Source organism: Perissodus microlepis, chromosome 8 (genome assembly GCF_051167445.1).
Source record: "Perissodus microlepis isolate ML-2025 ecotype Zambia chromosome 8, ASM5116744v1, whole genome shotgun sequence".
Taxonomy (NCBI): domain Eukaryota; kingdom Metazoa; phylum Chordata; class Actinopteri; order Cichliformes; family Cichlidae; genus Perissodus; species Perissodus microlepis.
In genome coordinates this window covers 6,576,465-6,591,237 of record NC_140468.1, presented here as the reverse complement: position 1 = coordinate 6,591,237, position 14,773 = coordinate 6,576,465, and the positions used below count along the sequence as shown (strand labels likewise).

Below are 14,773 nucleotides of genomic sequence, written 5' to 3'. Positions count from 1 at the left end.
TAAGAGTATAGAGTCTGAAAATGCTGTAGCTGGAGAAGCCTTTGTCGACTTTTGGCTTAGTTTTCCATGTCAGTTACTCATTTCAAAAGCATCAATTTACGTTTCAGCAGAGCATTTTATGGCCACGTATTTTTAACTCTTTAAAGACAGACCAGGTAATTTTTAGCAATGTCTGGATGAATCAGAAAATTTAGCAACAGGCTTCAGATGTTCGCTATGTTTTTAAGTTGCTCCGCCCATTAGAAAGTCCACTAAATTCACAACAGCTTTAAAGACTGTGATGCAATTGTAAAACCAGAAGTGTAAGACTTTCTTCTTAGGTTATGTGCATAACATGGTTTTCAAATCTTACCTTGTTTGGAGCTGCAGTAACTTGTACTCAATGTAAAAGACATATGACGCACACATACGTCCCAAATCCCAGTGAGGTTTAATTTAATCGAGTTGCAGTTAAACTCCCATCTCTACATCCCATTAGCTTCCTCCGTCTTTCCATACAAACTTCTGCAGGCCCGCTTCTGAACCATGATCATGGTTTTTGAATCGGTGTTCCCTCACAGCTAAAGAATCTAAATCAAGCACTAAGTTTCTCCACCCTGTGCTGATTTGTGTTTAAGGACCAAGGGGGCAGTTCTCCATGTTGTCATGACATAATCCTGAAAATTGCTCGCTTACTTTATGATTAAACACATGTGGTTCTGTTGGGCTGCCATGTGTAGAAAATGAGTCATGGGAGAAGAAGTAACTGTATTAAATTAGGTGTAATGTTCCTTTGTGTTTCCGCAGAAGGGCTTCACTCCTTTGCACGTCGCAGCAAAATATGGGAAAATCGAGGTGGCCAACCTGCTGCTGCAGAAGAACGCTCAGCCTGATGCTGCTGGAAAGGTAATGCATGTTTGTGCATCTGAGAGAGACTTATATTGATGTCGCACACATCAGTATCGCCTCAGCTGTCATCGTGGGTGTAGCTTTCACAATACTTTCCACGTCACCTCTGCTCCAGCTGCTCTCCACAACATGTACGATAAATCACCGTCTAACAATTGTTGTGTATGTGTGTTCAGAGTGGACTAACTCCACTGCATGTAGCAGCACACTATGATAACCAGAAGGTGGCGCTGCTCTTGCTCAACCAGGGAGCCTCACCGCACGCTGCTGCAAAGGTAAGAGTCAATCAAACTGTCAGTGGAGGTCAAATTGAATGTTCCTACAATGCACTAAAACCCCTCACTTTGGCTCAGGATGAGAGCGCACTGACCTAGATTCATTCAGCCAATTACATGCAATTACACTGTGCTCCACATGCTGATTAGATTGCCCTTCCACTCTATCATCATATATTTTTGTAGAGCTCCTGCTGAAGTCAACAAGGGTCCAATATTTTCTGGTAGAACACTGAAGGGATGCATTTTTTTAATCCTTTAAGGCAAATATCTTCAGGTTTGGGACATAAATGAAGCTTAAAAATATTGCTCTTCACCACTAGGTAGATATTTAGAAGCATATAGCATCTCCAACTTGGCTTCTGCCAACCGTGCTGGCCTGGAGAACCTCTCCACTGGGAATTTTATTGGTTGCAGACAAAAGTTACAAATAAGTTTCTTTACAAATGAAGCAAATCCTCTAAAACTACTGAATATCCATCACTCATGCCCAGTTTCCTTGCTGCATAAGAACAAGGATCAATACAAGTGGTTCCTCTTTCCTCTGGTATATATACATGCTACTTTCTCTTCAATTTGGAAGAGGGAAATAAATAAGATTCTCAGTCTCCTTTTTGTCTCCCCCCCGTCATCTTTTTTCTTGTACAGTTAGCATTGTAATTATTACAATTACCAGCCAGCATCATGAAGGGTCAAGAGTGCTACATTAATTCTGTGGAACATTGAACCAGGGTTTTTATAAAAGAAAAACGATAAATTTTCCCATTCTCTGCTTTCCAGAATGGTTACACTCCACTACATATTGCAGCTAAGAAGAATCAGATGGAGATAACGACCACCTTACTGGAATACAGCGCCTCTACCAACTCTGTAACGCGGCAGGGCATCACTCCCCTGCACCTTGCAGCGCAGGAAGGAAACGTGGACATTGTGACGCTGCTGCTGGCTCGGGACGCTCCTATTCACATGGGCAATAAGGTGTTTTCCTTTTATTAGTGTGTAGATCTCTGGCTGACATGCAATGACAGAAGATTAATGTTTGCAGTGTATTTGTGTCTGTGTACCATCGACACGTGTCTAACAGGCAGGGCCTTGATTTTACTTACACAAATAATATTTGTTTATCCAGAACTCTGTTATTTTGATGGTTATTTCTTTAGTCATTTTTCTGTCATTTGTGCTTCATTACCGTGATGTGCAAACCTGTCATTTTGTCTTAAACGGCTTCATTTCAAGCTGTCTCAGTCAAACTCTACTGTATTCAGCACTCTTCTGTCATTTGTGTATTTGACTGTATTTCTGTATGTCTTTGTTTCTGTACCTTCAGTCTGGTTTGACTCCACTTCACCTGGCTGCCCAGGAGGATAAAGTCAATGTTGCTGAGGTCTTGTGCAACCAAGGAGCCTTCATAGATCCAGAGACCAAGGTAATGATAGCCTCCTCATGTCTTTGGATTAAAGTTATTAAGGCATTTGCAAAGTGGATTTGCGTATCTTGCCACTTCACCGCTGTAAATTAAGTATCATTTGGGGTTTGGGCTTTGGTCTGTGCCAGTGCTCTCACTTTTTGTATTTTTGACAAGGCAGGTTCCCACAAAAGTGACACATTTCTAGTTTTAATAGGATAATTGAATAATTAAACACATGCCATGTAATTTTAAAAAGACATGATTTTAAAATGCCATCAAGAAGCGCAAAAAATCCTGCCAGAACTTATTTAGACATTAACAGCTGCTGAATCATGTCCAGCCTTTGAGTCTTTTACAGAACTCACACACGGACTGAAATGAACAAGAACAAAAATAAACGATATCGTTCTTTTATAGCTGCCCTTAAAGGCGCATAAACACTGTGTGATTTCAGCAGTCTTTAAAGTTAATTGCAGTCCACCCTGTCTAATATTGTTGTTTTATAAATATAAGATTGGTAATTGCGGGTTATGCTGTGCACAGCTGGAATACCTCTGCTATGTGTTTCCATGTCGTGACCTCCTTGGCTCGGAAATGGCAACAGCTGGAGGACGCATCATACAAACAAAGCTTCTGCTGCTGCAAATTAACTAAATTTCCTTCTTTGTAGGAATTCTGACATTGAATTTTGCCTATTTTTCCTCTCTCGCTTCCATTTGCCTTTATTTTGGAAATATAGCTTTTACTTTGTGAGACAGTCAACTTGAATTTCAGATCTTATGAAACAGTGTTAGAGTGTCAACTTCAAACTGCACGGCAGAACAACTGTTTTGGTTTGCATTGGACATGTTTCACGTGCAGCTGCTTAAATGTTATCCTCACCAGTTTCTCATGTGGTCTTATTGTTTTATAAAGGGACTTGGGAAGACTGTTAATTCACATAGGCCACAATCAGCTGATAGCTCATCTGCTGCTACCTCTGCAAGCCTCTTTCCAACCCACCTCTACCCCAAATTTTACTTTTTATGTCATATGTGGTATTTTTGATTTGAGTGTCGTATCTGTTGTCATTTAGGGGGGTCTTGCACCTGCTCTCCCTGCCTTGTAGCCACAGTGGTGCTAACAGAAGTTACATTTCTTTTTCATCAGCTTGGATACACTCCACTTCATGTGGCCTGTCACTATGGCAACGTGAAGATGGTTAACTTTCTGCTGAAAAATCAGGCGAAGGTCAACGCCAAGACAAAGGTAACTGTTATTTTCGTGTATATTCACCATACGTCACTGATTTTCTGTCTCTGTGAACATCTTCTAACGCTCTCTCTCATCCCTCCTCCGCAGAACGGCTACACACCTCTCCATCAGGCTGCACAGCAGGGACACACACACATCATCAACTTGCTGTTACACCATGGAGCATCGCCCAATGAACTCACTAATGTCAGTACGCTCAGAAATCTGAAATATTTATTCATTTATTTTTAGTTTCAAAACCAATTCTCATCATTTTTATTACTTGTCCAGAATGGAAACAGCGCTCTGTCCATTGCAAGGAGGCTCGGCTATATCTCTGTTGTGGACACGCTCAAGGTGGTCACAGAGGAGACTCTGACCACTCAGGTGTGTATGTGTTTAAAAGAGTGTTCAAATGTGATGTATGGTTTAATATGGCTTCTCAGTAGTTTACTTGTATCTAACTGTATAGATACAGTTATCCTTAAACTTAGTAGTAGTTATACTTAAATCTGAATCCTAGAGGCAGTTCCTGCCGCTTAGCAGCTATCTTGAAATGCCTCAGGCATTAACAGTGAAGTAACAGGCAGTTACTTCACAAAAACAGAAGCATTGAAGGCACTGGCCTAAGATAGTGTTTAAAAAACTTTATTCTATGGAGCTTGGAAAGAAAAGCGTCTGGACTTCTTACAGAACTTCTTAAGAAGTCCAGACGCTTTTCTTTCCAAGCTCCATAGACTACGATGACCTGGATGACTGAGAGCCTTCACAGACATAAAAAATATATCTATATAAAAGCTACTGTCAAAGGCTTTCTAGAACATTTTGAATTATTATTTGCGCACATAAGTTTGTATTGCTACATTAAAAAAATAACATGAAAGAAAAGACCTACATAAACATAGAAATGCAAAGTTACTGGAACATTTTCACAGTAAACAGTGCAGGAATAGAGATGCTGTTGTACTGGGATAGAAATCTGGATTACGTGTACTTTGGTAAAGTTACTGTCATGATATTAAGAGCGTGTTTCTGTTCAACAGACTGTAATCGAGAAGCACAAAATGAATGTCCCCGAGACCATGAACGAGGTGCTGGACATGTCCGATGATGAAGGTAAAGTTTTGCTTAACAGCATTTTTAAAGTAATTCTATTGATGTATAAATATCAAGGCAAGATTTGTCTTTGCAACCTGAAGAGAGACAAATTCTTTAAAATATCAGCTTTTGTGGCTGGAATAAGTGAATATTTCAGCACTGTACTCTCATTGTTAGATTTCCCTCTATTTTTTTTTATTGTCAATGAAAGATTTTGTGTTGCTTCTACTTCTTCTGAGTAATTCGGAAGAAAAAAACCTGCTGTTGTTCTTCAACCAGTATGTTTATTTGTTTATTTTTTATTTGATAATTGAAAGGTTTGTTTCCGCCACTGAAACCCCCCCTCCCCGAAGCAACACATATTTTTTCCATTACTAAGTCAAAATTTCAGGTTACTATCTAAAATCTATGAGTTTCATATCTCAAATATAACTCTAACTTCTAAATTTGAGTCCAAATTGTGACTTGACATACAATCGTGTGCATGGTTGGAAACTTTATTTTGATATTTTCAATGTAACAAATGGAACTAAAACATTTAATAATAATAATCACGTTTATTTTCAGTTCTTCCTTTTCCTATGATTTTGATGTGAATATGATTTCTCCATCTATTTTTGGTTCTTTTTTTTGTCTTTCCTTCATTCAAACACACAGTGTATAAAGCCAATATCCCCGAAATGATCACAGAGGACTATTTTTCTGATGTGGAAGAAGGTATTTTATTTTTTTAATCTTTCTACATTTTTTTTGTTCTTTAAAGCATTTCCTTTTACAACCCTTCTCTAACGCGTCATTCATTTGTTCTAACTATTTCCAGTCTCTCGCTTTTCTGGTGTCACAGTGGAATCACGATTCATTCAAAATAAATAATAACTCACATGTAAAACAGCCTATATTATGCTACAGATTAATAATGCTATTTTGAGGAAAAATGTTTCGATACTGCAGATCCTTTTTTTACACCTTTTTTTTCACCAAAGCACCTTTTTTTGTCTGTCAAAACGCACAAAGGTGTCTTTGTCATTTAAGTCTGCTTGCAAAAGACTAATAAATGTCTAAAAGTTGCACTTGAAATCAAACTAACCTTGAAGGAGATAGAGGTGGATACTAGCAATAGAATTGGGGAAAAAAGTGCCACAAAACGCTTATCTATGCTTACATGTTTAACACATGTTTTGTCTCGTAATGTCAGTTTCAGGCTACTATATTTCGTTAAGGTTAAGTTGGTAACGAGACAGAATTTTTTGGTTTTAAATAATCATCAATTAGTTGTATTAATGTGCCATGTTTTTACCTCCTCCAGATTGGTTTTTGGAGTATTTCATATATCTGGTTGCTAGCAAAAAGCTCCGATGTCAACCATATTAGAAAAAAATTATGTTTGTTTTATTGTGAATATAGTGAAGTCATAGCACTGTGGATGTCTTAAACTTATGATGTGATGAGGGTGATTTATTGACGTGACACTAGAAGCAGTGTTTTCAGTTACTGAGAATCACTAACTTTGGCATGGCTTTAAAATGGCACTACTCTCTTCTTCATTGTTTTCCCAAGTATTTTTCCAAAACTTTTGTTCTTCATTCATGCATGTGTGAGACACCACGCTGTACTTGAGTACTTCACCCTGCTGCCTTCCCCCTTCCACACGCACACACTGCATTTTTGTGAAACCTCCTGTACTTATGTGCAACCAAATGCAGGGGATATGCCTTTCTGCCGGTTGCCATGCCAACTGTCTGGATATGGAGCGTCGGGAAGTGTGTAACAGATTTCTTTTCACACCGCGGAGTAGAATACACATACACTTGATCCTTTGTCTTCGTGGGCTTGTCAGTGATGCTTTCATTGTAGTTTCACACGTTCAGGCCAAAGCAAACACACTGAAGCAGCTGCTGCAGTGTGTGTGTGTGTTTACTCTTTTCTACTCTTTTTTTAGACTCCTGTATGGCTCAAAAGGATCTGAACTTGAGCTCTTGACCACCAGTGCCCAATGACAAACAGACAGGGAATTAATGATCAGTAGATTTCTTTTTTTTTAGGGGGAGGGCTTGGCTTGTCCTCCCCCCTGTGGTGTTTTCCCAATGATAGGCTTTCATTTTTAGCTTGTCACACGCTTCATGGTTTCTGTAGTTTACAGTGGATAAATATCAGCAACTTGCAGAAATGTAATCTACTTTTAACAGTTCACTTTCCTGCAGTAGTGTGAATATATCACAAAATTACTAGAAAACCTCTGCTGATGTCAAATACAGTGTACTTAATGAAATGTAAATACAGTATAGCTCTATGTCTTGATATTCTGGTGACCTCACAGTGAGTTTTACTGAGTTTTACTGGGTCAAGTTTGCACTAGAAATTTGAATTTTTTGAAGGAAAATAGGATAAAAAAAAGAGATGAGATGGCAACTGATAAAAACGAAGGCTGGAGTAATGTGATCATACACAAATCTCGCCTCCGCCTTCTAGCTTTTTGAAATAGGATGTGACAAGCAAACTGTGGATCTGACTTGAGATTGACAAGTCATTACCCAGTGAGCATACCCTAGTTAATCCTCCTCTTAATAATGACCATAATTTACATAATGAACTACATCTTTCATTTACTTTGTCCCAAAAACTAGCGAATTAGTCTATTACATAATACCGAGGTCCCAAAGTAAGGGAGCTAAGGGCAATTTTCCTGTTTAGTTTTTGCAGACACGTGCCTGCTAACCATGTGATGTTAAATTTTCTGCCATTTTTGATGTGTGATACTCCTGGTGACAGTGTAAGTTAGTGTGAGACCAGTCTGAAACCACTGGTTGTGAGAGGAAAAAATGTGCATTTCCTGAACGGATGCCAAAAACCTTGTTGGGATTGCTTTGGTTGCTTGCAGATTGCCAAGGTTGCCCATAGATTATTTGGAGGACACCAACTTCTCTGCAGACACTCGGCTACTCTTCAGGTGGTAGTGAAACTCCACAAGCAAAAAATGGAGACCGTCAAGTTTTACTACAAAGTGTATGCAGACGAGTTGGCATCTTCCGTGCAAACTACAGACGACTTTGGCAATATACTAGAAGTGAAAGCAATCACAAGAACATTGTCATTGCGCCAGTCTTTGAGACTGATTTCACCTAGCTACAACCAGGAACCCCAGGAACCCCTTGCCAACCAGTCTGGAAATGCACGTGTTTTTAGGACGGACAAGTTTTGAGAAAGGTGCACATGACGTTACACAGCAAACCTCTGCAGACTTGTATAACCAAGTGTTTTTTTTCAAGGAAAAGAGTCATCCCCCTACTGGTCATAAAATAGTTTCCTCTTTTGAGAGCTGGAAGCTAGGTCCATCTTTTATACTGTGTGTTTCCAAATGTAGACAGAAATGGTCAAATGTGATTCTGCTTGTGTTTAAACAGAAATGGATGTTGGAAATATCTGCATCAGCTATTCCTGTAAGTCAAACGAAAGTGATCTTGTTGTAACTAACTCTAATACCCAGCGTGAACTGGCACAGCTGAACTGATGCAACTAAACACTGTGTGTGATTTTGTTGGTATTAAAAAAAAAGATTTCATACATATGTGCATGACTTGCCTTCACGCTGACTTTGTGCAGTGCTTGTTTTGGTTGTAGAGCTTCAGCAGTGTGTCCGTGTTTAATTTTTGATCTAAAAATATAACCAGGGCAACTCAACGCGCACAAATACACACTCTCAAGCTCGCATACCAGTGGAGGAATGGTTTTTAACATCTCCAGTTACACACTCAATCCATGATCTAAATCAGGAGACCACTGTGCAATTTGTAAACTTTGCCTTCGTGAGAGATTTTCCAGACCAGTAAAGTCAGTTAAAGTTGGTTAAAGGATTTAAAGGGTAAAACATACACACAGCATGTCGGTATTCAGTTTATGACCAATAACCAATGTAGTGACTGATTTTAATGTCTTTTTTCCATCTTTGGCCCTTTATTCCTGTCTGAAGTTTTGCTGATTCACATTGTAAATATAGCTAAATATAGCAACCTGTCATTTAAGGAGGACAACCTGTTCATTTATGTAATAGAACTGATTAATAGGCTGCAAATAAGAACCTTCTTTCAGACATGGGCTGCCCAACAATGCTGGTGTTATCACTGTATTCAGGGGATGGCATTCTGTCATTGTGATGAGTCACTTGTATTATTGATCTCCTCCCAGTTTCACTCAAATGTTCCCAGAACAGTAACAGAAAGAGTCAGTGTTTCCGAGTTTTTAGGTACTAAAACTCATGAGATCAGAGTTTCCTTTACAGCTGTTTTCTTTATAGTACCTTTTTAGAATTTGAGAAGGCTACGACAAGTAATTATGGGAAGCCATCCAAGCAGTCTTTAGTAAACTTTAGAAAAAAAAAGACTCAAAGTTTTACCAAACTGCAGGTTATAAATCGCCCCTGAAGTGAGCTACAAGTGTGTGTGCAGCTGTCATGCTTTGGAGAAGCTTGCAAACAGATTGTGGCTTTCTAGTACAAGTATGTAATAAACTCAAAAGAAAACTTACATAAACAGCTGGAACCAACAAACAAGAAGTAGCTTTTCAGCTTTTTAAATGGGGAGTCAACTTTTCAATATGGGTGAAAGCCACTATGTGAAAGGTGTTTTTGTGGTTTTGGAAAGTTCTGTGTGCGCCTCCGGCACGTTCACCAACCCTCGATATTTAATTATCTGGGGGCTTCAAGTTTTTAATACAGCCTTGGATAGAAAGTGTTTGGACTTGTGGAACATAAATGGTCAGCATGAACAGATTTGCTTCTTGGCTTTAAAATGCATTACAAAAACTTCATGCTTTTCTTAATAGCCAAGGGCCCTAAAGTTTGAAAACAGTCTCCAGTGATTTTCCAAAGTCAGATTCTGTTTACTGCCTAAATGTTACCTCAAATGAACCCTTCCACATCTATTACGGGCAGAAAATGCAAATTTGAAATTGAATTAATTTGGAGGTTCAAGAATCAGGCATTGGCGTATCAGTGGGCCGGTATTATTGGCCAGCATTAGCTTTTTACCGGTCTTTCTGTACCAACATTTAAACTGGCTGATAAATGAACATTTAAAAAGTAAAGACTGGAGAAACACCCTTCAATTAATTTACATATAACAGAGCAATATCTGTTAATGTTTTGTAGCTGAATAAAAAAAGGGCTGATAATCACAATACTGGCTTTTACAAAATGATATGATAAAATCTGTGTCAGTATTGATCTTAAAAACCCATCAGGCTCTAGCCAGAACGCTGACTGTCAGCCTTGTGGATAATATAACACTTACAAAAAAAGACAGGAAGGTTGGAGGTAAAATAAAAACGATAATGTTTTTAAAACAGTAGACTGTCTTTTTGAAAATTAACAGTGCAGTCCATAGAAGTGCAAACAGGCATGTCAGCAGAATACTTTGAAAAATAATGGGATAATGTAAAAAGAAAACATGTTCATGAAAATAACATGTTGAATTGCAACTACTGCAGATACACTGAGTATTGGTTTTGTTGACTAGAATCTAAAAAAGTGTGTATACAAGTGAAGACGTGAACAATTTGCATTATCCATGACAATGTACAACATCGGTTTGTTGCACAGATAAATACATGCCTGTATTTCCCTCGTGTCTCTCTATAGATGCTTCGGTGTCAGTGCCAACCGGTATAATCTGCAGTGCTTCATCCTTTGTTTTGATGTGGGTTGTGGCATAAGTCACATTGTTAGAATCTTAAGCTAAATTTGGCACAGGTTGCTTTTAGTCACCAAAGCTCACTCTGCCTATAATACAGTCTAGAACCTCTGCATTATTATCAGCACATTTTGCTGGACTTGGAATGGCTTTTCAATTTTCTACCAAGCTGCAAGTTCCAGTTCTTTATTAGATATCTGCATAATATCTGATTCAGGAAAGACGTGGCAAAGTTACAACTTTCTGACGTGCAAAGCACCTGAATGAGTGAGGTCATTTGTGACTGACACCAAAGAATTTACATGGCGAAGCAAGAGAGATAAAAAAGGGAGGGCAGACAGAGTCAGTAGTGCTTTGGAAATTAAAGAGACATACAATATGATATGTAAACAAACCAGTGCACGAATAGAAATCACAAGATTGAGAACTGGAAGTTAAGGAAAACAGAGTTTGTACATTCCACTCTATGTGTACATCCAGTTTCAGTGTTAGACGGCTAAGTCTAAGTCACACACCCACTTACTATTTCTGTCCTGCAGTGAGCTCTAGGTGTCTGTTCGGAAACTCACACACACACACTCACACACACACACACACACACTGGATAATCCTGGAGTGGGGTGGGTAGGCGGGAGAAAGCCGATCTGTTTGTGTGAGTGCCGGGCTGTGAAAGAAAGATAGACAGTGTGTGCAGGAGAGAGCGACAGAGAGCTAAAGGGAGGTTACAAGTCGAGGAAAAGTTAGTTCAGGGCGAAATCCTCCAAACTGGACTTGTGGCTGAATGAAGTGCTTTAAAGCAGGAGGTGAGTTTATGGCTAACTGAGGAGGGGGTTTCTGCTCATGTTGAAGCTGAAATGAGAAGGGTTCCCGGAGAATGGGTTGGAATGTGGCCAGATGGGGTCTGTAAAATGTTTGTGAATATGTGTGTGTGCAAGAAAGAGAGAGAAAGTTTAGGGGGAGGGGTGCTGTACCAGCAGGGGGTGAGGGGACACGAGAAGGAGAGGGGGGGGGGGTCTCTGTTGCTTTGTGGTTGTTGGAATGCCTTCCTTTTCTTTCCCCTCATTTTTCCGCCTGCATGCACTTGCTCTCCTCCCCTCGCTTTTTTAACTCTGAAGTCACAGGTTCATCAGTAGGATAGGAACTACTGTACCTCTGAGGGGAATAGCATGCTCCTACCTGCTTTCTTGCGACACCTGTAACGTATGTTTCTAACCACTTCTTTGCAACATACTTGCAATGATGTCCTGGGGCTCGGCTGTAAAGAAAGCATTTTATTCTTATGGTCAGTTAAACTTGCTGAAAAACTTACCTTTATTTTGATATAAAAGTTAGTTTTGTAAGCCCTGATAGTGGAATTATTTGCTGTTTCCAAGCTTCACTTGTTACTGTTAACCATTTCTTTGTCACCAGGAGACAGAGACAAAAAGCTTTCAGTGACAGCAGGACTTTTGTTTGTGTTTGTTGAACCAAAACTGGACTGGAAAACAGCCTGTAGGCAGAAGCTGCATTGATCTGTCTAAAAGAGCCAGTGTGTGTGTGTGTGTGTGTGCGTTTGTGTTTTGGTCTGCATGAATGATAAAAAACAAGGCCAACTGACTGGGCAGCACAGATTTGTGTTAAAGATCTAACTTGCTAAAAGAAACCCAGAAAGCAGTTATTGATTGAAGAGACTGCGACCTTAAAGTTTTGGCATTACCTTCTGCAGACGAGAGTAAAAATGTATGCAGAACCTTTTTTGTAAAGTTAACGCTCTCTGTGTTTTAAACCACCAGGTGATGATGCGATGACGGGGGACACGGACAAATATATGGCCCCCCAGGATCTGCGGGAACTGGGCGACGACTCACTCCCTCAGGACGGCTACATGGGCTTCAGCATTGGTGCACGATCTCAGAGGTAACATGCTATAACATGCAGCAATTTGCGTTTGTGCTGTGTCTGTTCCTAGCTTTTGTATGTTTTCTTCATGTGGCATTGTAACATCAGTTGTTATGACATACATAACATTGCAGCCGCCATAAAGACTGTGAGAAATGTGGAGGTTTACAAAAATATAAAATTTCCATGGCTAAAAAAAAATTACCACAGTTGTAGTTTTGTTTCAGCATTTTCCCAGAAGCAGTATTTATAGATCCACGACTCTTATAGATCCAGGCATAGCTTCTGGGTTTAAAATGTGAAGACAACTATCTTAAACGTGCAATCTTGCTAAAGGCCAGCAAGGTGCAACTCTTCTGTTTGTAAAAAGATTAAGAAACTGACCTTAATTCTGACTTCTCACTAAACCTTTTCATGATGATTTTATGGTCTTATCTGGAAGTTTAGGTCTATTAACTTGGTGATGGTGGCATTTAGAATAAAATAGATGATAAAGGGTGTAGCTATGTTGTGATTTATTTAGACAACTCAGTGTGTCAGGCAGAATCACCTTTGTCTCTTTATAGAGCCTAATATCTGACATGGGAACAGACAAATAGTAGAGTATTTACAAAAGAATGAAGGTTTAAAGACTAGTTAAAGGTGCAAATATCTTGTGAAGAAAGCGATTGTCAACCTGACCGACTTAGCCCCTTGATTAACCCTTTATTGATTTAAACAGAGCTTCCTTGCAGTCAGGTGGCTGCAAGCTATCACTATGTCACCAATCTTCTCATACCACATATTTTACAAAGATCTGCAGATAACGTGTGCTGCGGAACTTGTTCAGCCAAGACCTAAAAGAAAAAACATGGGCATAGCACAGGTCAAATGGTTGTAAAATAAAACCTCTAAAGTACAAAACAAGAAACTGCTCTTTCAAACGAGTTTATGGATTATTTTGGAAAAATAGTTGGGCACGTGCTTGTCTTCATTTGTGGTCATCTATACTTTTGTAGTGCAATTTATCTTTATTTAATGGGTCTTTTTCAGACACAGTTACTGCTTGACTAGATACTGCAGTGTTAATCAGAACAGGGTTCATGAACTACTTTTAACAGCACAAGAAATCTTGTGATACCTCATGATCTAAAAATACAGTTTGCACACAGAAAATGGATAAACTCACAGAGCTGCAGGTTTTTAAGTTGAAATGATCTTGTTTGTATGTCAGAAGATTTTAAATAACAATGTAGCTTTCCATTATTCTGATCCCTACATGTCACACACAAACACACCCAGAGGTTACAGTTTGCACCCTGCAGCTGCTGAACTTTATGCTTGTATGAAAATATTGACACTTGTGCAACTGGCTGAAGAGGGAGGGGTTATTGAATATCTGAAGCGTGACACACATGCACGCTGAGCCACAGGAAATTAGAAGCACGTTTGATTGCATGGCCTTGAGTGCTGGGTTAGATGAACACACACTGTTTGAGGGGTGATGTCTGTGCGTGCGTGTGTGTGTGTGTGTGTTTGACCAATCTAGCTTGGAGATAGTTTAACAAACTGGTTTCTCCTGCAGTAATTGGTTCAAATAACTTCTAGTGCAGTCCATCTAGAAGATAATAAATTTTAATAAAAATGTTATAAAAATAAAAAAGTTTTAGAAAGTGCCTTCCAGGTTTTCCTCATAATATTATTAACAGCAGAACATGAGTATCGTGCATAATTTATGATACTAGAGGTTGATGTAATACAAATTCTGATCCCCAATTTCAACTTAGCAATCTTTTTTTGTTAGAAAGAATAGAATAAAATAGCCTTCTATTGTCATTTTACATGTACAATGAAAATAGTGGAAGTTCGTTGTAAGAATAGATCAGATTTAAAGTCTTATTCAATGTGATGAGATGGAGAATTATCATCGGTGTGCAGTTCATCTCAGCTCTAGAATATTTGGAGTTTTACAAACATGTGATTTGGTTCCATGGCCTGAAACACGGGCTATTTTCAGTCTTTTTATTCTCCCCTTTTTTTTTATAGCTACAACAGATAAAACTCAAATAAAACTAAGTGCTTCATACCCGCATAGCAACAAAAAGCAGGCAAACCATAGCTAACTGATGAGAATAGTGGTGCATTTAGCAGCTATCGAGGCACATGTTTCTCCTCAGAGATTAAGGGTCATTCAGATCTCAGAGCTGGAATACTCTAACACCTCCCTATTTGCAACTCCTCTCTCATGCACAAAGTTTCAGGCAGCTGGTTAGGCAGTCAGCCATTTGTCATCATTGTACCAACCTGCATCTGTGCTCTGGCTTCTCATC

The 14,773-nt window shown here is 39.2% G+C and overlaps 1 protein-coding gene across 28 annotated transcripts in view; it reads left to right on the top strand.

Annotated features, from left to right (window-relative positions):
* Positions 1 to 14,773, top strand: part of LOC146381256 (ankyrin-3-like) — a 182,524-nt gene that overhangs the window by 120,243 nt on the left and 47,508 nt on the right. For 18 of the 28 annotated variants that reach the window (XM_084937202.1, XM_084937222.1, XM_084937221.1 and 15 more), the window contains 10 exons: positions 787 to 885; positions 1,065 to 1,163; positions 1,944 to 2,141; positions 2,491 to 2,589; positions 3,721 to 3,819; positions 3,913 to 4,011; positions 4,096 to 4,191; positions 4,848 to 4,920; positions 5,560 to 5,619; positions 12,359 to 12,482. In XM_084937202.1, coding sequence (XP_084793328.1) covers positions 787 to 885; positions 1,065 to 1,163; positions 1,944 to 2,141; positions 2,491 to 2,589; positions 3,721 to 3,819; positions 3,913 to 4,011; positions 4,096 to 4,191; positions 4,848 to 4,920; positions 5,560 to 5,619; positions 12,359 to 12,482 — 1,046 coding nt within the window. Of the gene's footprint in view, positions 1 to 786; positions 886 to 1,064; positions 1,164 to 1,943; positions 2,142 to 2,490; positions 2,590 to 3,720; positions 3,820 to 3,912; positions 4,012 to 4,095; positions 4,192 to 4,847; positions 4,921 to 5,559; positions 5,620 to 8,303; positions 8,340 to 12,358; positions 12,483 to 14,773 lie in introns of all 28 variants that reach the window. The other 10 variants (XM_084937203.1, XM_084937200.1, XM_084937199.1 and 7 more) reach the window with 3 other exon arrangements.